Below are 22,442 nucleotides of genomic sequence, written 5' to 3'. Positions count from 1 at the left end.
TTTTATCGAATTATCATAAAAGCTGCAAGAGCACCAACGTAGAATGACTAGTAGAACTTGAAGAGTAGAAACGTTTACGTGCCCTATATATCTACTTCCGCAAAATAACAGAAAGTGGACTTAAAAAAGGGCGGAACAGGCGCAAAACAGTGAGGCAAAGTTCGTACTATGCGCCATCCTGGAAGCTTGACCGAGACTAAGATACTTGGAAAATGCAGCGATCATAAGGATGTCTGGTCCTGAGATCAGCCTATAGTAGAATATTGAACAGAGGAATCTGGTGAAGAAGAAAGGAAGTGGCTTTGATATCTTTAAGTTGGAATGTAGGAAGGATCATATTCTCGCTCAAGAACAGAATGTATAGCATAGATGAAAGAGAATGATTTTACTGTACTGACCAGTAATGATACTCTCATCCCAAACAAGCTAAGCCTCTGACGTCACTGATTTTCTTCGCGACTTCATTTGCTTCATGACGCCTCCTGTCAACTGCTTACGGATCGAGGCCCCTGATTCATTTCTAATATTGTTGACGACTTGCTCCGTTCATGCTCTGTCCGCCAAAATTTCACTAGGGCATGCCATCCCCAGACAAATTAGCTTACGGAAGTGCTGTCCATGTACGTTTCTGAGCACCATCGTGATTGAACATCAATTTGCCTTCCGCACACATTTGCGTACAATTAGTCCCGTGAAGATGCAACCGGCTACTCACTCTTTTATCTCCCCTTTAATCGCGACCCTCTGCTCCATTTCGACTCTTTGCTGCCTGCTGAAGACCGTGCCAGCAGTTATGTTTCCGATGACTTGCAGACGCCGCCTGAAACGTTGCTCGGGATCTCTCTCAGGGCTTCTCAGACGGCCCAAAAACACCGTGATGACCATCACCATCGAGATGTTAGCTATCCCCCTGGTTCAATCGTCTTCCTCTGGCTCCCGCCCGCCCTGCGGGCCTGTGCGAGAAACTCATTCCTTGTTACCTGGGTCCTTACTGCGTCTTGCAGCAACTGAGTGACGTGACCGACAAGATCACGCCTCTGTATCTCATGCCAGGCTCCACTGCGCCACCCGCACAAATTGTCCACGTCGCTCGTCTTAAGGCCTACTGTTTCCGTTCCTCGATTTAGCAAGCACTGGGACCATGCTTGTCTCGCAGGGGAGGAGGGAGGATAGCCGCGATGCCGGAAGACGGCAAGAAAGTTTTGGGCGCTGCGTCGAACGACGACAACTCCTCATAACAATATCAGTACAGAGTACAAGATAGAAGTAGGCTATAGGTTTGGATGGAAATTATTGGTGATCGATCCCCGGAGACGACAGATCTCACCCATGAAGGCAAGAGGAACACCCTTGAACCCGTAAGAAGAAAAGCTGACAAAATAATAAATCTATTTAATAGTACATTTTAATAGGCATGAGGAAGTATTAGAAGCAGGAAAACACAAAATCAATTCCTCTATAAGTTGGCTTTACCCCGCCTGCGATATTCCCGTCCAAAAGGAAAAGAAAAGTACAAGGTGTCTTCATTATTCCTTGATTGGAGTGCACAGCCCGGCGTGTTTTGGAAATGTACTTTACTTAATGAATGACGCAGACCAAAGTTGAGGTCAAGCGAATGAACAGGGAGAGAAACGCAGCGGCCGTGCAGTGTGCCACATGTGACCACAAGATCGTATCTGACGGAGCCATTGTGCTGGAGACCGAAGTAAGCCATCTAAACAGGTTATTGCTCGAGTTGAGTCATGGCATATTACGCCGAGACGAGGCAATATGTCAATCGCTTCCTCAGAATTCCTCCTTCTTCCTGCATACACGGCTTCGATGCAATGACCCTGTGGACGACCGCGCGTGTATTCTGAGGCCAAGCTTGGCGCAGTGTGAGTGACAAAGTGATGGAGCCGGTTCTGTACCGCCATGTTTCTCACAAAAATTTGGATGCCTTCCTTTCGTTATCTTTCATCTTGTCCCAAACTGACATGTCGAGTAATTGCCTTTTCAGAATTAATCAAGCTTGAAAGAAGGAATGTTGCCAAAAGCTGCAGAGAGAAAATTGCAGGGACTAAAAGAGAGGGAAGAAAGTTGCATAATAAATGCGGAGAGTTGGGGGCGAAAGAAAGGCGAGCAGGTTAAGTGGGAAAAGAAGCTGTTTTCTCTCAGCAAAAGGGGAAAAGGGATGAAGGGATATAAATGTTTTCAATAAGGACTATAAATGTGGAGGGCAAAAGAGAGTAGAAAGGCAAATTGATGTCAGCAGGCGAAAAGTGGACTTTAATGTTACAGCCTGTCGTGCAGGTTTCAAACAATGAGGAGAATACCTGGCAGGCCTTCACCGTAGATAAGCACCGCGACCACTCTTCAAGAAATTGCACGGATAAAATTTGAGAGAAATTTTGGTCTTCTAAGCGAGCATTGTTTACAGTGGCACCATGGGCATGAATGATGTGACTATACGCATCGCGGAAGCAACACCTATAATGACATGGGTTTAATTTGAAACGTATTGTGGTTGTTTCAAAGTCGAATATGCTGATAGAAGCAGCTTCAAAGTGGCTTCGACCCGCAGACGAAAGACGCTTACGCAGTGCTACATGAATTGGCTTTTCACAGAGGCAATAATTGTGCCCAGAAAACAAGATTCGAAGCACCAAGCAGAATTAGGAGATATCACTAAGGTAAGTAACTGTGAGTTATTATTATTGAACGCCGCATTAAGGAGCAATGTAAGCAAAAAATGATCATCTAGTCGCCACGGCGTAGATACATACTTAGCTTATTTATCTCAAGCGGCAGCAGTCAAGTAAACACCTTGATCTTGAAGTTTGTCTGGTTACAAAGGCACTAATTTATTTTCGGCAACATGCAAAAGGGGAACATGTGCTGCCCTAGCTACCTATCTCCTTTACGGGAGCACTCTTCGTTGCTGTGAACCGTTAATTCCAAGTTGATCTAAAGGAACTTTTTAAACGATCTGTTAATAAGGGAGTAATTACTCATTGAGTAATTACATCCACCCAAAGTGCAGCCATACGGCTGCACTTTGGGTGGATGTCAACGAGTAATTACTCTCTAGTTAGAAATCTACTCCACCTCGGAGGTTTCCCCTAAATATTTGACCATAAACAACCTGTTCTGTTGCAAAAGAGAACACGGATCAAGTTCATTAATATTTTGAACGGCGGACATCCGATACCGAGAAAACAGCCCGTAGCCTTTATTTTCTCGGAACATCATGAAATGCCTAAAGGTAAAAAAAAAAAAAAAACCGCTCTAAATTTATTTATTTATTGCACTTTGTAGCAAAAATACAATTTTTGCCGTGGGACCGAGGCTAAAGGTGACGTACAAGTCACCTGACGGGGCCTTCGGCACCACAATGACATGTGCAACACAACGCAGCAGGCACAGAGCAGCACAAAATAGTCAGTCATATGTGAGAATGTAATACAAACACAAACCAGGGGCAAAATGCATAAAATTCAATCTGTAACATACATCAAGGTAACAGTGTCAACAGTAATTGGTATTACACAACGGAAATAGGAAACAAATAATCACGTATGTTCCAAAAAGTACATCTTAATTTTTTTTTTGAATGTTAACAAGGAGGATGATTCTTCAAGTAGACAAAATATGTCAGGATAGCAGTTCAAGAGGTTAGGGATTTGCCAGTGAATTAACTGCATACCATACCCGGTCCTTATGCGAGGTTTTATAAAGTTCACATTTCTAAGGACGTAATGTGGATCAGTGTTGATAAACGTAGTTAAAAACGCATTACTGTCAGTTTTGTATTGTCGGTATATAAATTCGGATAGTCGTTGTTTATAGAGGGCTGTAATACTTAATATATTACTTAGTTTAAAGTATGCAGACGCAGAATCATATCTAGACAGGTTGTGAATAAACCGAAGGCCTTTCTTTTGCAAAATATAAATCTTTTCCATGTTGGTTTTTGTACCCACTCCCCATACCAACAGGCAGTACTGACCACGAGACTGGACAGTGGAAAAATATAGTTGCTTCCTCAAGTGCATTGGCAGAAGCGGGCGAAATTTATTCAGTATGCCTATGTATCGGGCTGTTTTGCTGGATACAAAGTCTACATGATAAGACCAGCGGAGGTTTTCGTGAAATAGAACACCTAAATACTTATGCACTGAAACACGTTCTAAGGAGACAGATTGGAACGAAAGTGTGATATTTTTATTTATTGGTTTATTGACAGCGGAAAAAAGTATATATTTTGTTTTATTAACATTTAACATCAGCTGGTTTGCACAAAGCCAACTCGACAGATCTTCAAGCCATTTGTTAGCTGCAGACACTAGGGAGGGTAAGCTTGGCGAGGAAAAAAAGGCGCTCGTGTCATCGGCATAGAGCAAGATATTGGAAGTTCCAGGGATAGCAATTATATCATTTATATATAAAAGAAATAATAGAGGGCCTAGGATGGAACCTTGAGGAGCACCGTATTTTATGAATTCAGGATCCGAGGCAAAATCATTTATAACGACAAACTGAGAACGGTTTGACAAGTAGCTTTGGAGCAGTTCAAGTGCGACACCTCTTATTCCGTAGTGTGGCAGTTTTTCAAAAAGTATTTCATGCTTAATTGAGTCGAAAGCTTTGTTGAAATCCAAAAAAATTCCTATAGTACACAACTGCATGTCTATATTATGTGCTATCTTATCTTTAATGAATAATAGAGCAGATTCAGTTGACTTACCTCTCTGGAAACCATACTGGGCTGCAGAGAGCAAGGCATTTTCAGTCAAGTGCTTAGTTAGCCTTAGATTAATTACTTTTTCTACTATCTTGGAAAACAGTGGGAGGACTGATATTGGGCGATAGTTACTGATACAATCGACGGCACCCCCTTTGTGTAGAACTATGACTTTAGCCATTTTCATTTTATCTGGAAATATTCTTGTAGATAACACCTGATTAGTTAAGTGGCATAACACTTCAGATAGAATATCAGAAACCGCTTTGATTGGTGCTGCCATAATACCATCGAAACCACATGAACTGTTATTTTTAAGGTCATTAACTAGGTCGACAATTTCGGTTTCTGTGACTGGATAAAGAAACATGGACTTAGTCAGGTTGCACTGAATATACTTATCGAAATCGTAAGAACCAGAAGTAGTACAAGATCCAAAAGTTAAAAAATGTCTATTGAACACATTACTGAGAGCCACACCACCGTACATTTGGTTATCAATCTTCAATTCAGCAGGTAAAACTGTATGGTGTTTGCCAAGTAAGCTTTTTACAATGCGCCATGTCTTTTGAGGATCATAATAAATGTCAGCAAATTTATTGGCATAGTAGTGGATACGTGCTTTCTTTATATCGTTACCTAACTTGTTACGGATCTTTTTGTATTCCTGAAATAATTTCTCTCTGCATGATAGGAACTCATGGAAGAGAGCATTTCGCGCTTTTATTCTTATCACTAAGTCGCGTGTAACCCAAGGTTTCCTAGCCCTTTTGCTCTTTTTTATTGTGACGGTAGGGAATGCAATATTATACAATTCAATTATTTTTTCGAGGAATTGTTCGTATAAGTCATTGGGGTTTAGGACTGATAGAAGTTCGTGCCAATCAACAGCGGCTACAAGAGATCGGAATTGTTCAATGTTGACATTTGTTATCTTTCGTGTAGTGTGTGTTCTGTCTGTGCAACGAGAATCTTTAGACCGCCCTCTTGGTATAAAGCAGAAAAGGGACAAATGATCACTGACGTCGCTAGCAAGGACACCAGACATCGTGTTATCGGGTACGCAGCTTAATAAACAAAGGTCTATTAAGGATTCAGTATTATCAGTGACGCGGGTAGGGGCATTGATAACATTGCTGAAGCCATAAGAAGACAAAGTGTCTACGAAAGTGTTAGATACATGGGAGCGTCGAAGCAGATTGATATTAAAATCACCCATAATGATAATAGGAAGTCCTAATACAGAGAGTTTATCTAACATAAATTCAAGAATACGAAAGAATTCTTCGCTAGAGCTTGACGGTGGTCTGTAAATAACGCCATACATGAATGCCCTGGTTTTGACAAAAAGTGATTCAATGTTCTGGTTCAAAACAGTATAGTCAGATACGACTTCATAGGAAAGGCTTTGCTTAATGTATACTGCAACACCACCGCCTATTTTATCTTTTCTGCATAAAGCTTCATATTTATAACCTTCAAAATGTACTATATCATCATAATTCCTGAACCAGGTTTCTGAAAAGCCCAAAACATCAAACTCGTGCTCTAAATAAGTCAAAAAACTGCTAACTTCTTCATCTTTGTTACGCAAACTCTGCGCATTCAGGTGATAAAAGGAAAAGTACTTCGCCTGCTTATTGTTTAATAAAGGAATGCTACGAAAAGATTCTATGTTATGATAAACACAACCAGATTCGAGACCTGCCATTCTTGTGAAGAACGGGCAGCAGCAGAAAATGCTTGCCCCTTATCATTACAGTTTTTCCACATCATGCTCGTCGTAGATCCTAAGAACTTTATTGCCTTCTGCCTTTCGAGCAAAGATGCGTCCGTCTTTCTGCCACACAAAAGCATAGTTAAGTTCGGTTCCTTTCGAGCGGGCTAGCCAGAGTAACCGTTTGTTTTCCGCAGTTAAGTTGTCAAAAAGCTTCACGTCTGAGTCTTTTTCCCTGAGAAGAGTACGGCATTCCATCCATTTCTGCTTTAGGGATACCTGACGAAATCGAGCAATGATGACTGGTTCCTTACCAGACTTTGGTGGCAAGCGATGTAAAGCTTCAAGATCCGAGTCTTTTAGCGATGGGAGTTGTAGCGAAGCCGCTAAGCTATTCATTTGCTCAAGAAGGTTTTCATGCTGTTCTTGAACAACACCATGCACTTCCATGTTCAGTCTGCGGTTGTATTGCTCCAGTTCATTCATCTGAAGCCTTATTTGTCTGGTCACAGGGGATTTTCCAGTTTCAATGCTTTCTACCCTTTTCTTAAGGGCAGTCATGTCATTCTTTTGTTTCTCAAGACTTTCTAGCACAGTGTCATACTGGTCGGAAACGAGTTTAATTGAACTTTCAATACCGTCAACTTTAGCAACGAGTTCACTGAGTGCGTCAACCTTGGCAACGAGGGGAAGAAGCAAAGAAAATTTGTCATTCAGGTCCCTTAGCAGGCGTTCAACATTTGAATTCTCAGCTATTGAAGGAGTACCCCCACTTTTCTTTATTGCTGACTCACAAGTTGCGCATTTCCAGGTTGACCTAAAAGAGTCACCTTTGTTACGAAAGCTCGACGCAGACACACCGGAACATTTTCCAAGGTGATAAGAATAGTTACAAGCGGAGCATACTAAAATCATTTCATCATCAGTCACATCCTCATGGCAGGACAAACACTGCGACATGTTCGCAAAATGCGGATTCTCTGAAGAAACGGCAGGAAATATAAAAACAATAAAAAATAAAAAAAGGACAAAACAACGACAGCAGCAGCGGCAGCAACAGCGGTTACCCAAAAGACGTTTTAAAAAAGATATACTAAAGCCACCAACCTGCAAGAATATTGCGTGGTAGTTAGAGCAGATCACCGGAGCAGGTTACCGCGTGCTGCCTGCCACCGCTGCTGTGTGCAAATGTCAGCGCAGCCGGTGGATCCCGCCTTTTAAGCAACGCCAGGGCACTTCGATGTTCCGGAAGTCGACAGTCGTGTAGCCAAGCAAGTAGTCCTTATCAGGGGAATCTTTACTGATGAATCTTTGCATATCACACAAAGGAGCCTACATTATGATTTGATGTGTTTTTTAGAAGCCTAAACTAGCGCGTCATTACGTACCAGTCTTTATCAAGAGTCCAAAAGATAATGTGACCACTTCAATAATAATTTAAAACTCAACACGTAGACCGTCTCCACAGTTGCTCGGACATTTTGGCCTTCTTCAAAGTGCAGCGGAGGCACTGCATTGTGTACTACTGCCAACTCTGAAGCGCATTAAAATTACTTACGGCAAAATGTTTTCAGACAGTTTTATATACCACGTCTTTCATGAAAATTGCATAAACGCTTCACAGCGGGTATGCTGATATATTTAAGTAAATGTTTATCTAAATTTTTTATATCACTGTATGATGCGTGCTTTAAGGCTGCAATGCATACAAAAACCAAGTCCTGAAGACACGCATGGTACTGCTCGCTGGCACATTAGTCTGGAGTGGTTAACGGGCTGTGTCGTCTTTTGCGGGCCGATTTTATTTCCATTTTGCTTATTTTGGCTCCTCTCCTAATAATAGTTTCGTATTCTTCGACCAGTGCTGCAATCATTCCTTATCTCTTCTGATATGGAGGCCTGTCTCACTTGAAATCGTGCAGACTGTAAAGCTTGTGGGATTAATTTGCTCCCGCAGATTCTGGGTTCTGCTGTTGCCGCCATGAGTATAGATGAACAGTTGTAGCATGACACGAAGCTATTGAGGAAAATTAAGTATTCTGTATTCTTACAACACATCCTTATTTTTTTTTTACGCACATGAGGTATCGGTGAAATTATATTGTTGCTGCAATCATGAGTAACTTAAAGAGGAATTGTTTTGTACAAAGTGGGAAATATCTGTTTATAGCTGCATGACAACAAGAAGGAATTCGCGCAAGGACTAGTTGAAGAAAAGAAAAAGACACGCTTGGTTGGTGCGACTTCTTCCTGGTCTCCTCGCTGCGAGTTTTCTTTCCCACTTGTTCTTCCGTGTTCGTACAGCTGAGCTGTACTGGCAGACGTCATATGCCAACCCTTTAGCATCAAAATGAAACTTAGGCTGCGTTATCTCTGCTGCACTCGGACTGTTTTGTTACCAGTATTGCATAATTCTGGCATGCGTATCTCGTCTATAAACATCTATTTCAGCTTCAGTTGTCTTCTAACTACCTTGCTGTCACAACAAATGTTGTGGGCTCTAAGCGGATCCAAATATTGCTTCATAACAATGTAAACCTGAGTAATTGAGTAATTGTTTTACTTTCTGATCCAGGAATCGAGATGATAACAATCATATGCTGTTCGAAATACTCCTCCGTCGTTAACGGTATAATGCGAAAGAGGTTCCTTGTTTGCCTACAAGTACTTCGCATCTTATAGCACTGGAATGTTAAATATTATTCTACCTACCAATCTCAAATGAACAACTGGAGTTGGCAGTTCCTCCCAACTTTCTGATATCACGTGGTCTCGTTGAGTCGCATATAGCATCGAAAAATCATCGCTCGGCAATATGAGCTGCCACCAGCTATCAGTGCCATTCCCGTTATGTTTCGCTCACAAAGCCGGCGCTGGTTTTTCTGGGTAAGGAGGTCTTTAGAGCTATCACCTTATAACATGCAATGCAGCGCAGTCAAACGCCGGGTCAAATAGCACGCTCACTTCCGCTTTACTTGAACGTAGCGCTGCCGGCGGCAAACCAACTAAATCACCCTCATTAGGAATCCTCTGTTACAATAGTTATTACTGAGGTTGGTGGTCACACGTACGGCGCGAAACAAAGCACTTCAGTCTTGTGTGTTCTTTAGGTTAGCAGAAAATCCACCCTGTATCATAAACGATAGGTTATGGGGGATCTAAGAGATTGTGAAGGACGCCCGAGTAGTGCGTGGCACTGAAATTTTGCGGCTTTCTACACTCTAATGCTTGTGGTATTGTGGAATTTACAATTATATAAAAACATTAAGGGCTACGGTGTGTGTGTGTGTGTGGGGGGGGGGGGGGTAAGCTAAGTTCCACCTTTAAGGGTAGGACGAGGCAGCATAACGGTTCACGTTCACGGCTCCCCCTGCGGATTATGGTCGCACACTTTCCAGTGCCGTAATCATTATTCTCTTCATATTTATCTTATTACCGTATAAATAGCATTTAGGTCACGTTCGTTATTATACTCGGTAAAGGACCCAAAGATTATAACCATGTTTAACCAAACCCTACGAACGCGCCCGCGTGGCCTAAGGTTGTCATGTCTGACATAGAATGCAAGCATACCGGAGGGTTCGACTAACCTAGCCCTGCCATTTGAACTGAGAAGCCTTAGTTGGTAGAACCTACCTAATCTCTCATGTCAGCTCCTAGCAGTGCCAGGCCGTGTCATTATCCTGCTACTACCTTTAGTCATGGCCATGAATTTTTGTTCCACACTCTGACCCGTACAACGTCATCAACGGCGACGCTAGATTTTCTCAAGAATAGGAACTTTAAGACAATCGCCTTAAAATAAGCCGCAAAGAATACTGTTAGAGGTACCGTGTGCTAACTATGCAAATACCTCGTGCTATCTATCATATCGTGTTATCCAAAATCCCGCCACCGAGCCAGTGTCATTGGCCGGCGCAAAACGACGACAGCTTAATTCAATATTAGGCTAGAATATCTGTCAGCGCGCGCGAAAGAAGAAACAAAGGTGCAAATAAAACACGATGCTATCATGCCGAAATATTCCAGACGCGCCCCATAACCGGTGTTACTGACTGGAAAAACATGTAAAGTGCTTACACGAACGTTGGTAATTTATGCGAGAATATGTGTCAGCAAGGGGAAAAAAAAAAGAGCAAAAAACGAAGTTCTACAATAATCACGAAGGTGTTCTGCTTAGCACATACTTATGCATCTAGGCATCGGATGACCTGGGTTTGCCTCCAAGGAAATTCCACTCTCGCTTCTGCGCTTTTGCACATTCATGAGGATTTCAACCTTAACCTGACGGAAGGCACTGCTGCAGGAAACGCAAGGCTGCGAAGTGAGTTTTAGTGTGCGTTTGAAAGATGGGGTGATTGAGCTCGACACCGCACGCTCCGCTGCGTGCGAAGTGGAGGTTTTTTTTCTGTCATGAATAAATTTACACTGGTTTAATCAGAGTCAGGAATGGAAAACGCTTTGCTCAATGTGGCACTCTTCTTGAAATTCTCAGAGTTATCGCAGCAGGCCCGCAGGCAAACCAGAAGAAGACGCCTGAACAAATGCCTTTTGCGTACGAAGATATGTTGGGCGCTTGAGTCAAGTCGTGGCACTCTGAGTTGCGGGTCTTACTTCCACCCTTTGTTCCGAACCAAATAGGCTTACACGTGACAATCGTCATCATCCACCCAGTAATCTCACCGAATTGACGGGTTTTGTCCTGCGGTGGTCTAGTTCCGGTTTCTAGATGTGTTTCTGGTCTTTAAGTAGTTCTTTACTCTTAACGACGAGCTGCGTTGGAAATGCGTCAGGAAAATGACGTCAATGCGCCCATTTCTTGCAGGTTGTTTGAATGCGAAAGAATTTCGGACTTTAATTCAGGTTTCCTCGCCGCAAATATGCAAATCTTATTCGATCAACGGACTTTCTGCCTCTCTCTACTACGCGCATCCGGAAAATGCGTGTACCTGGCACGGCATGAATCTGGTTGTGCCAAGCGTTGCTGACGTGTGGCGTACAAGAAGCATCGGTAGTCCGCCAATTCCTCTGGCAACGAAACAGCACAATCCATAAGCGATCGCGTGCGTGAACACGAAAACACCACAAGGAACCAATAATGTAAAAACGGTTTAGCTGGTGACTTCGCTGCGTGCGAAAACTGACAGTAATTTTGGCAAAACAGTCCCATCGTTGTCAATATTGAAGCCAAACTTGATCTACGTACTGATTCTAGAAATTTCCAGCCTTGAAAAGTATGGTAGCAGTTGTCTTAGTCATGTATAGTCGCTTCTACTAATGTCCCCTTGTAATGATCTTCGTTAATTACTGACGAGTGAAAAGTTGACGCTTCTTCCCATACTACGATTTGTTATTGAACGTTTCCTATTTGTTTAACGTAAGCGGCTCAGCTAGCCACAATCAACCATTTGTTGTTATTTAGCGAAGTGTGCATTCGTATCACCTGTTGTCTTGTAAACACCAGCACCGACTTATTCAGCAAACACCGAGAGTACCTTGCTAAGGGGTATAAGTGGCCTGGTCGTGAAGCAGCGACGCAGTAGGTTAACAGGTGCCGCTGCTGTGTTTCATACTTAGTTTTTTTCTCAGAAGGAAGTATAACAACTGTAAAGTAGTTTCGGGATCCTCGACTGGCATGGACAGTAGAGCAAAACTAGAGGAAATAAGGCATAAGAAAAATAAATAAAAAGAACGTAAGGCAATATTACAACCATGAACATACAGCTACACTTTCTGTCGCAATCGCGTAGTGCTATTTTCTTTTAATGCAAAACATTTCTTACCTCATGACTGACGTCATTGCAGCCTGTCGACATTGATATAAAATGTGCGCATGACAGGAATCCAATAACCATCCTTCCGTGTCCTATGCAAGCGCGATTACATGTCCATGATTCTCCGCGTCTAGCATAAGGACGTTGGAAGGCTTTGCGGCAATAAAAAGAAAATTAGCAAAAATGAATGAAACAAAACGAAGCGTTTAATATCGCAACAGCAGTCGCAACGTTCAGACTTCCTCATTTATCACTGCAGGTTCTGCAGTGCTCTCAAATTTTCTCTTGTCTAGTAATGATTGAAGACCCGCACACAGAAATAAGATCGCCTGTATTCGCAGGCGAAGGAGTACAACGCACATGAGTGCTACCACCAGGTTCAAAAGCTGCATCTTCACTCTTCCCGTCTTTACGGCTTCTGTACCATTCAAAACCGAGGTAGGGCGAGATGACTGTTCCACAAAGTTAACTTGTCCCATGGAAAGTAGGTTAATTTCCTCATTGACGTGTACCCCAGAGGCGGCCCTGAACTGGCGCTCAGCTCTTTTCTTTAAGTGGCCTTGATAACTATGTATGTTATGATAGTTATTTCTTAAAACCGGTGCGTGGAGCTTTCTTCTCTCTTTCATTTAGCCATACATTTTACACATCTATAGGTGACTTGGTTTGTGGCAGAGTGTGAAAAATGTGCTTCGCTCTCAATGGTGGTTAGCGAAGCGATGTTCTTTTAACTATATGATCAGTGGACCTTCCGCCGGCACTTGAATTAGATAAGTTAAAACTGAATCGTCTGCAAAGCTTGGATGCGGGAACTGTGATTACAACACCCGGGCGCCGTTTTCACGGGCTGATGTTTACGTTAGGACGTTAAGGACGAACGCAGCAGCTGATGCTTGCGGGACGTATCCCGTCAAACTTGGTTTCAATGCTCATCATTTACGCTTGCGCAATAGAAACTATCATATACCCGATATTTAATATGGCAGTGATAAGGTAATGCTGAAAAATGACGAGATAGGATAAGTGATAAGAGTTAGCGATGACAAAACTGGTCTTTAGGATGTATTCAAGAAATGTCACAGGCGCCATTTTGCGGTGCGCTGCTTTTGCAGTACAAGTGATGATGAGGTTATTAGGTATGTCCGCAGGCTTTCGCCGTGCTATGCACCACAAAATCACGGCCACCGTGACGTAGCTACATATTCCTTTAGCGAACCATCAGTTTCACTGAGACACCGGCTGTATAAAATTTCCACCGATACTGAGACAGATGATACATTAAAACATCGCCTATACCAAAATACCGGCTATAAAGAAAGGCTGACAACAATGAAACACTCGCTATAGCAAATACGCGATCACATTTCAAAGAGAGGTGGTAGTGATTGGGTTGTGATCTTGCGAGTAGTGGTAGTAGAAGTATTGGCAGAGTAGGAGCTATTGGGTGCAGAACAATAGAATGAAGAAATAAAGTTAGAGAAGACAGGCTTCGAACTTCTTTCTCATCAAAACAGCTGATTAACTCTTCAGTTGCAGCGAAAATTTAAAGCACGTATATATTAACTCGAACATTATATCAATAGGCTGAGTACTTTTGTTCTGGTAACAGTAGAGTTACGAGAAATCGAATGAAAGTGCTCATTGATCGCCCCACTTGGTTTTAGAGAGTCGTTCTTGTTAATACAGAGGAGACAATTAAAAGTGTTTTAGGGGCAGTACACATTTCTAACGCGCTCTTGCTTTGAGCAAATGTCTTTTCATCCGCACTAACAAAAGTGCTGCAATGTCGTAGTGTTCTTAATGAATCACTGGGAAAACACAACGGATGAAAAATGTTGAATTCAAATTTGTTAGCGTTCAAGTAACTGAGCAGTTGTAATTATGCAGTACAGGAGATAATTCGACCGCAGTCTGGAGGGCTTTCGCGAGGAAGCTTTCTCAAGTCGATGAAGGCTCCATTATCAGAAATCTACTTCTTAGCACGGCATTAGCATAGCTTGACCGTACCGCGCAATGCATAACAAAAAAAAAAGTCAAGTTTGTTTACGTTAGCACAAGATAAATTGCGTGCAGAGAAAGAAGCTCGCAAATCGCCGTCTTGTAAAACATCGTGTATATATGGTTATTAAAGCCAACGTCAATGTGAAGTTCCCAGAAATCCTGGTGGACGCTAATAGAGGGCCAGTATGCAAAGCACCACCACGTTGTTTCTCTGCCAGTAAGCTCTAATTAGCTTACGCAGAACTTATCGAGCTAGTTGGTTCATAATAGGATGCAAGGAAATAGCTAATTAACATGATTGCAATTACGTTCAAAATTTTCAGGTCGAAGGAAATAACAAAGATAAAAGGAATGTGCTGCTTCCAAAAACATGACAGGGATGATGGCTCGCCGAACAAATCTTGCTGTATAACCTGCCGATGGGAAAAGACTAGTACCGCTATGACGTCTGAGAGCCTCACAGTTCCAGGATGAAGAGCTTTCACGTTTGGCCTTTTTGGGCGGCGGAAAATAGGATCAGTGTTTGAGACCTGAGAGCCATAAGGCGATAAAATCTCGCCATGGTTTTAATCTACAATTCCCTTCCTTTTTCTTTAGATATTTATGGTTTCCAAAAACTAGAGTAAAAGAGGAAACCATCGTAACATTTCGGATTTATACTTTTGACATTCACGCGTTGTGTAAGAGAGCGCGATGATGTTTGTCTTGGCAAGACAACCTCCGAGACGACGGTTCACCGTTTAAAAACTCTGAGCTCTCAAGTGAATGCATATATTCAGAAAAAGAGGCCTCGAAGACATTTCACAGCTTTCAATCTGCAGGCAGACGTGTTTCTTTAGCTTCTGCCCTGGCTTCATGCGACATTGGCAAAAATAAATTACGATCGTCGGCAAACGTGGCTGGCCTAAGCTATTTTTGTTCTCTTTTTATTTCGCTCAGATGTATGCGACCATGCGAGTAACGTTCTGGAATCCAAGTGGCAGGCTCCTAGCGGAGGCCGTCATACATCACAGATTGCTCAGTCTTGCCAACGATTGCAAGCGAAGGCGCATTAGATGGGGTAGGAAATGTTTACCCTTCGAATTAAAAACCGCATACCGTGATGTTGCCTTTATTCTCGGAGCCGACGCAGCAAACAACGACAAGAAAAAACAACGAGTGTCCTGTTTGCGCCGAGCTATCCTATCGGGCTGGGGACGTCATGCATAGCCGTCCAGCAGTCGCGGATTGCCGTAGGAGGTCAGCTCGGCTGCCTGATCGACGGCCGTGCCTCGCATGCCGATAGCAGCGAGCCGGGGGTTTCCCCGGCCGACAAGCGGCTGCCGAAGGGTTGAAGGTCCTTCCTACACAGCAGCTGCCAAGGCAGCTCTTCCAGCGTCGCCCCCCCCCCCCCCCCCCCCCGGCTGAAATCGTCTAAACTTAGCCTACTGATACGTCCTCAGCTGCAGTTCCGATTAACTATAAAACATTCTTCAACGCGCCGCTCCATTCTTCGAGACTGCACAGCCCTAGCTATGCCATGGAATGCTGAGTCGCACATAGTCAGTTCCCGCAGAACTGTGACGTTTGCATCCTCCAAATAATTCTCGAGAGTGCTTCACGCCCACACGTCCAGAACGGTGAACATGGATTCGGGTGCGCCGGTAGGTTTTGCTCACCAATACGCATGTTGCCGACAAGCGTAGAAACACAAAGTTGTTCTAGGCTGGGATTTTCCCTCATTTAGATAACACTTTAAAAACATAAGGAGACCGCATTGCTTCGGTGTAAGGCATATTGAAACGAAAACACGAACAGTGGATTGCACCCCTAATGTGTGCATGTCCCGCGCGCAGGATTAGGCTGGCGGAGAAGAAGGCGCCGCATGTGGACCGCGTTATCAAAAGTGCTGTAGGTGAATGTAGGCGTTTTAAAACACACGTGCAACGTTTTCTATTCGCTCGCCGCAGCTGTAAACGCTTTAAAAGAGCCTTAGAGAATAATAACCAGCCAAGGGACGAGGGCGAAGAAAGACGGTGCACCCACGGAAGCTGTGTGTACATCGTCTTTCTTCGTCCTCGTCCCTTGGCTGGTTGTTATTCTCTAAGACTATGCACCAACTGACCCAGATTTCAACCCTCCTTCAATATTTTAACAGAGACGCGCACTTATACTTGTTCAGCAAGTAAATCTTTTGTACTTGCTAGGCTATGCGGACGCCTTTGTAGCGGGCTCGGATATTTTTCAACGCTGGCAAACGAGGGGCACACGAATGGCCGACCCAGTCCTTGTAAAGGTCTATCTACACCCCTAATCTCCGGCTCGAGCATGTAGGGTTACAGGATATATTTTCTTCAACGTGTTATCTTATCCTCGTAACCACTCGCACAAGGGTCCGGGATCCCTGTAGGATCCCCACGCGCTCGCACGCATGTGTTTTTATTTGTGTGTGTGTGTGTGTGTGTGTGTGTGTGTGTGTGTGTGTGTGTGTGTGTGCGTGCGTGCGTGCGTGCGTGCGTGTGTGTGTGTGTGTGTGTGTGTGTGTGTGTGTGTGTGTGTGTGTGTGTGTGTGTGTGTGTGTGTGTGTGTGTGTGTGTGTGTGTGTGTGTGTGTGTGTGTGTGTGTGTGTGTGTGTGTGTGTGTGTGTGTGTGTGTGTGTGTGTGTGTGCGTGCGCGCGCGCGCGCGTGTGTGGCTTACGTGCGTGTGCGTGTGCGTGGGTCGTGCGTGCTGTTCTATACATTTGTGACAAGAGTGATATTGGGAGAGTTTCAAATTGGGCTAGTTGGTGGTTGTTATTCCTGTGCATTGTTGCGCTTACGTAGGAACTGGGACACAATCGGAGACGACACAGAACAGATGTGCGCACATCTGTTCTGTGTCGTCTCCGATTGTGTCCCAGTTCCTACGTAAGCGCAACAATGCACAGGAAGAGTGATATTGATTAGGTTATTTACTTCACGCAAAAAAAAAAGAACAAAAACAGCTTCAGCGTGAACACAGTCAACAAAGATCGTGCTCTCGGTGGTGTCTATGAGCGCTTTTCACCGATGAATACAATGTTCGAATGCTCGAGCGAATCATCGCATTTCAAAGCCTTATCTCCGCTTCCATTAATGCAACAACCACTGCTCGAAATTTTTTCAAGCCTTACCTAATGAGGCTTCCACCATCGCCAAAATTAATGAGCCTTAACACAGGAATTGTAATCGCTATGCACGCTTTGGAATTATACTATTTGTTTTGGAAAGACCGCTGAACGATCCCTTCCATTTATGCGTGTGGCATTGTCACTCGCCAATACATTCCTGCTGAAATCATACTGCAATTTTGATCCCATTTACATAAACCCACCAAAGAATTTTAATTCTGGCTCAACTCCACTTCGGATTCTATTTGTTTATTCATTTTCGTTTCGCTGTCGCTTCTTTTATTTATTTCTTGCCGACACATGCTCATTTTCATTTTCGCTTAATACTCCTCAATTCCACTTCTTTCTGCTCTCCTCGTTAAGTGGAGAAAGGACAATCTTTCTAAACATTTCCGGCCACAGTCGGAAAAAAAATCGTCTACGGTATAGGTAGATTGTTTTCTTCAACTGCGCCAGTTTCTGTGCCAGCTGTATAGTTTCCGTACGTAGCCGCATAGCTGTGCTAGGGTGGATGCAATTACTACTCCCTTAGTTTTAAAAGTAAGCGTGCGAGAGTGGCAGGGCATTACTCGGGATATAGCGACAGCCACGGATTATGGCCAGAAAAATTTTTCGCCTCGGTACGCGCCGAAGGACAGGGATGGCTCTCCCTTTCCAAGCAGCGTCCCTAGCACGGACACAATGCAAAACCCATGCGGACCTCAAGACTGAATACAGCATTGCCTTCTGCGCGGAAATGAAGATGTTTTTCCTCATTACTATCTTTACACTATAAAAGCATCAGACCAATTTAAGAAACTCATTAGATTTTCTTTTCAGCAAAACTGTTTCGCAGTGATATCTACTCCCATTCTCTTCTCGCTACTCCTGCCGCTATGTCTGAAACTAACTATTTAGAGATATTATTCTTAGATTTTCCTGCAGCTTCTTTATCATAAACGTAACCGTCTTGTTTTCGCTACATATTTTACTTATTTTGCGTTGATTTCGTTGATATAAATATCTCAAACCGGTATCTTCGAGTACAGTCTCCAACTATGAGACCTTCTTCGCTTGATAATTTTATTACGAGCTTCAGTAAGGGAACTGATTAGTAAACCTGTGTTCATAAGCTGTACTGAAGACTCACTATTATATCGGAACTCCCTCAGTGTATTCATTAAGCTTCGATTCTTCCTTTATTGCCTAGCGGGACTCATGCAAGCACATCTCTTGAAATGCCCTTATTTTATCGCATTGCACCATCTGTGGTTTTCCTGTTGCATTTTGGTGTAAAACAAATATTTGTTGAGTGCGGTAAGCGCTTAAACACTTTCTGCCGCAGCACCATCTATTGACCCCATCCACGATGTAAGACCATGCTCTGGAATTTCAATAAAAAATAAATAAATAAAAACTGGCGGATGATGTCACATCTTCTTGTTAAAGGAGCGCATTGCACGTTAATGATAAGGTGGGCAGCAAGTGACTTTAACAGCGCGACGGGATAATATAGAAATGGTTTTTAAACATTTGATGAAAAAAGAAAGAGGTACTCCGCAGCAGGAAGTCGCTACTGTTTCGTTGAAAATAGAAATAGTTCTTTTAACGCGTTTTTGTTTCTTCATTCCTTTTAAATCACTACGTAATTGCATAAGCGGTTGAGCAACAAGGTCAGATATTTCAATATTCAACGACTTGGGATAATTCATTTTGCAACGTACTGTTCGCAAAAATTTTGCCGTTCCATTATCTGACATTCCCATCGACGGAATAGCTGTTGCATTAGATTGTGACATATGTTGACTGTCGCAAGTAATTTCGTAATGCGATTCCCCGGTTCGACGGAGACCCATCTTTTCGGTAGAGGGAAAGCGCTTGTTTTTCGTACATTCGACAAGTGATGTTTCCTCGAACACTTTGGAAACATTCGAGCGCGGCTGCCTGGACTCCAGGGGAAAATAACGTTCGCCTCTCGCATAACAAATGCAACGAATGTGCGGAAGGTTGAAGTAAAGAACAAGAAAAAAAAAACAGTGAACAGAACTTTGTGGCAGTGCTATAATCACTGCTACCAATTGTCCCACCATGGACTCTCTACTCTCACTTCTTTCGAGATAAAGGATTTACTTTTAGCGACTATCGTAGGTCTAGATTTGGTCGCTTTACTACATTTCCGCTCATATAGAAGCTGTTACAGGTCGTGCGGAACAGAGAAGAATGAAGGTAGTGTAGACCAGCAGGGGAATTCATTGTGAAAAATTATTAATGAACCGCTCATGGTATAATAAACAAATGTGAAGTTAAGTAGGCCGGGATTGAAGAGCAGAAGATTTTGAGCGCAGAAACCGCTATCATCCGAAACTTCCTACGCTTTCATGGACAAAGCAACCAACACATTTCTTTAGTTAAATGACGTCAATGCTCATTGGATGATAATGTCATGTCAAGTGCTATAGGCTAGTCGTACCAACCCTCCAAATTATTCCTTTTATCCGTATGTTTACGTTAATAAGAGCAATTTCAATTAAGGATGTTTCCGTTCGACTACCCCATACTCTGCTGATTAAACAGCCACTGAAGCAGCATCGAAATTATGTGACGACTTCTAAGGCTGTGGCTGTTTTCATGGTAATGTGGGCAGCACTGTCAAGAAAGAGAGAAGGCGCAAGCGGGGCTGGTCTACCCACGGAAGACGTAATAAGCGGTCTTACATAGGCATGAGATTTTGGCCTCGACACGCACCATTTACAGCGCTCCTGGCAGTCTAAACCTCTGCACATTGAGCGCTTGCACAAAAAAAAAAAAAAAAAAAAAACAAAAAAAAAAAAACCGGCACATCGGGAATTCACAGAATTAATTTACGCGCTACATTCCAAATGCTCTTCAAGAAAACCTAATGCAAATAAGAGGATGTACGTTCTCAGCATAGGAAATGAATTTTTGTCCTAGCGCCTAACGCGACGTTTATTTTCTATACACATGTATGTACTTTTCTTCTTGTTTCGATCAACTTGCAGTGAAACGCTAAGCCTGGAAGCACTGCTCCAATTTGTGTCAAAGCTTTCGTGGCATTTTCCAGTTTTCAGGGACGCTGTATACTTATAGTATCAACGATTTAACACGAATGTGGCCCGTTTCAAAATGGTGCAGCAGCAGAATCACGTCAAGCAATCAGACATCCGGGGCCAGGGTCGGCGAAGCGCTGCAAGGGACGCTTATCGACCTTGGGACTTTTCCAGGCGTATAGTTGCCGATAGCTTAGTTTCCTCGGCTTCGTCTCGGCCTTCTCTGCGCCGGCACATTGCTGGGTCGCTTGAAGCAGTCTCAAATGGTGACAGTGCGTATCGCGATAGACTATAATACATGACAACGAAGTTCGTTTCTCCAGAGCGGGCGATTAAGCTTTCAGGTTGGTGTAACACTGCGCCGAGAAATTCGGGGACAGCGACGGCGGATGCACTAAAAGGCACTCGCCATTATTGAGAGAGATACAGTGCAGCTAGGTTATGGAGTTGAAGTTCAACGAGGGCACGTTACGAGTATTTTAAAGCTGCGTAGTGTTTCAGCAGAGTTTTTCGACGTTCATCAGCTACCGTTAAGCGTCATGCGTAAATAAATCAGTAGTTCAGTTACTGTCGTTACAACTTAAGAGAATTTCAGTGAAAGCCATTCTGAAGAGGAATTCATTTCCGAGAGACGCGCTCAGACCCTCGATTAATCGCTATGAGAAGGAATACAGCACTGAGTGCCGTATATTACGGCACGCCAAGCGGTTGCCTTGGCATTTGTGACGCGAGAAGGACGCGTTATTTTCACACGCTCGGTCTATTTTTACTCCGACCGTGAACACAAAGCTTCCCCCGCATTGTTGACAGACCGCTCCGGAAGGCGGAACAGTGCAATGTATCGTCACGGCAGCGGCCACCCCTTTTCCGCGACGATGGTCTGGTGGAGAGCGCAGCATTGTTCCGCATCTGGACGGTACTTTCGCGAGGGTAGTCTGGACCTGGATGCCGTCCGCACGGAAGCCACTTGACACTCTTCGACGGTCACGCATGGTGGGCTTCTACGACGCGTTGTTGACTCCGGCTGCTTTCCTAGAGCAGCTTGTACTCGTCATCGCATACGACCACGTGTCTGCGTAGCCACAGCTTTCGTGCGCTATCAGCGCACCTGTCTTCTCTGACATCTCGAAAACGAGAACGTTAGGATGCAATCTGGGTGCCTAACTTTGACACCTTCAATCTCCTGACAGCTCGCTATAGTAACCGAGGATTATTGGTTATAAGCACCTTAGGGGCATTCTGTCCACTTCGATGCTCTGAGGCGAATCTAGATCAGCAAGAACCGCGCTAAAGGACTCACCTGAGAGCAGGGTATTCCGATCCATAGACGCATAACGCTGTAGCCAGAAGGAGCAGCGCCAGCGCTGCCATGTGAAGCGCACTCGGTGCAGGCATGTTTCTGCAGCGACTCCGGTTAGCGCGTGCCTCGAGGGGTTGTCGATCGAGGCCGGCGGCGATCGGTTCGGACGGCTGTCCTCCTCGGGGCTCCTCCTCGCTCCGGGAGCCTCGACGCGTGACGCGAGAAAAACCGGCCGCCTCCTCTCTGCGTCCGCTGCGCACGCCAACAAGCTATGACGTCGTGGACGCAAACATGGAATGAAGAACCAGTTTCCTCCTGTTCCTCCTGTTGCGGATAGCAGGGGTAAAGGCAGCCAGGGGCAAAAAATTCGCCGCCGAAGGGCAACCACTGGAGAAGGCGAAGACAGGTGCGCGGAGCGAGCATTAAGGGTCGAGCGCATTTTGGGACAAGCTCAGAGGACGCCCCACCGGATGAACGCTTCCGGAGCTTCGCCTTGAGCGAATCTGTCTCGTGATTCAGTGGCCAGGCCGCCGGCGCTAAACAACAAGTTCAAGTGATGACCCGATTGAAGACTAGCAAGAGATGCTGCCTTGTGCTACGCTCCAACCGGGCCATCAATTGAATCCCGGAGGGGGAAGAGGGCTAGGTATGCGCAGAGCTTAATGTGCTTCCACTCTTTGCAGGCCTCAATTACTTGTCTCCGGGCTGGTCATCTCAGCAACAGGGAGCGCTCCACTTCCTAGGCGAATTAA

The 22,442-nt window shown here is 44.1% G+C and overlaps 1 protein-coding gene across 1 annotated transcript in view; it reads right to left on the bottom strand.

Annotated features, from left to right (window-relative positions):
- LOC146208902 (mannan-binding lectin serine protease 1-like) overlaps positions 1–21,845 on the bottom strand; it is a 72,893-nt gene extending 51,048 nt beyond the window's left edge. Inside the window, exon 1 of the mRNA XM_084596394.1 lies at positions 21,691–21,845. Within this exon, the coding sequence (XP_084452520.1) occupies positions 21,691–21,785 (95 nt within the window). The 5' untranslated portion in view covers positions 21,786–21,845. The remainder of the gene's footprint in view (positions 1–21,690) is intronic.
- Positions 21,846–22,442: the final 597 nt, after the last annotated feature.

The sequence above is a fragment of the Amblyomma maculatum genome, chromosome 1 (genome assembly GCF_055883805.1).
Source record: "Amblyomma maculatum isolate TAMU_Amacu chromosome 1, ASM5588380v1, whole genome shotgun sequence".
NCBI classification, from domain to species: Eukaryota; Metazoa; Arthropoda; class Arachnida; order Ixodida; family Ixodidae; genus Amblyomma; species Amblyomma maculatum.
Note: the sequence above shows the minus strand (reverse complement) of the source record. Positions and strands in the feature narration are given on the sequence as shown.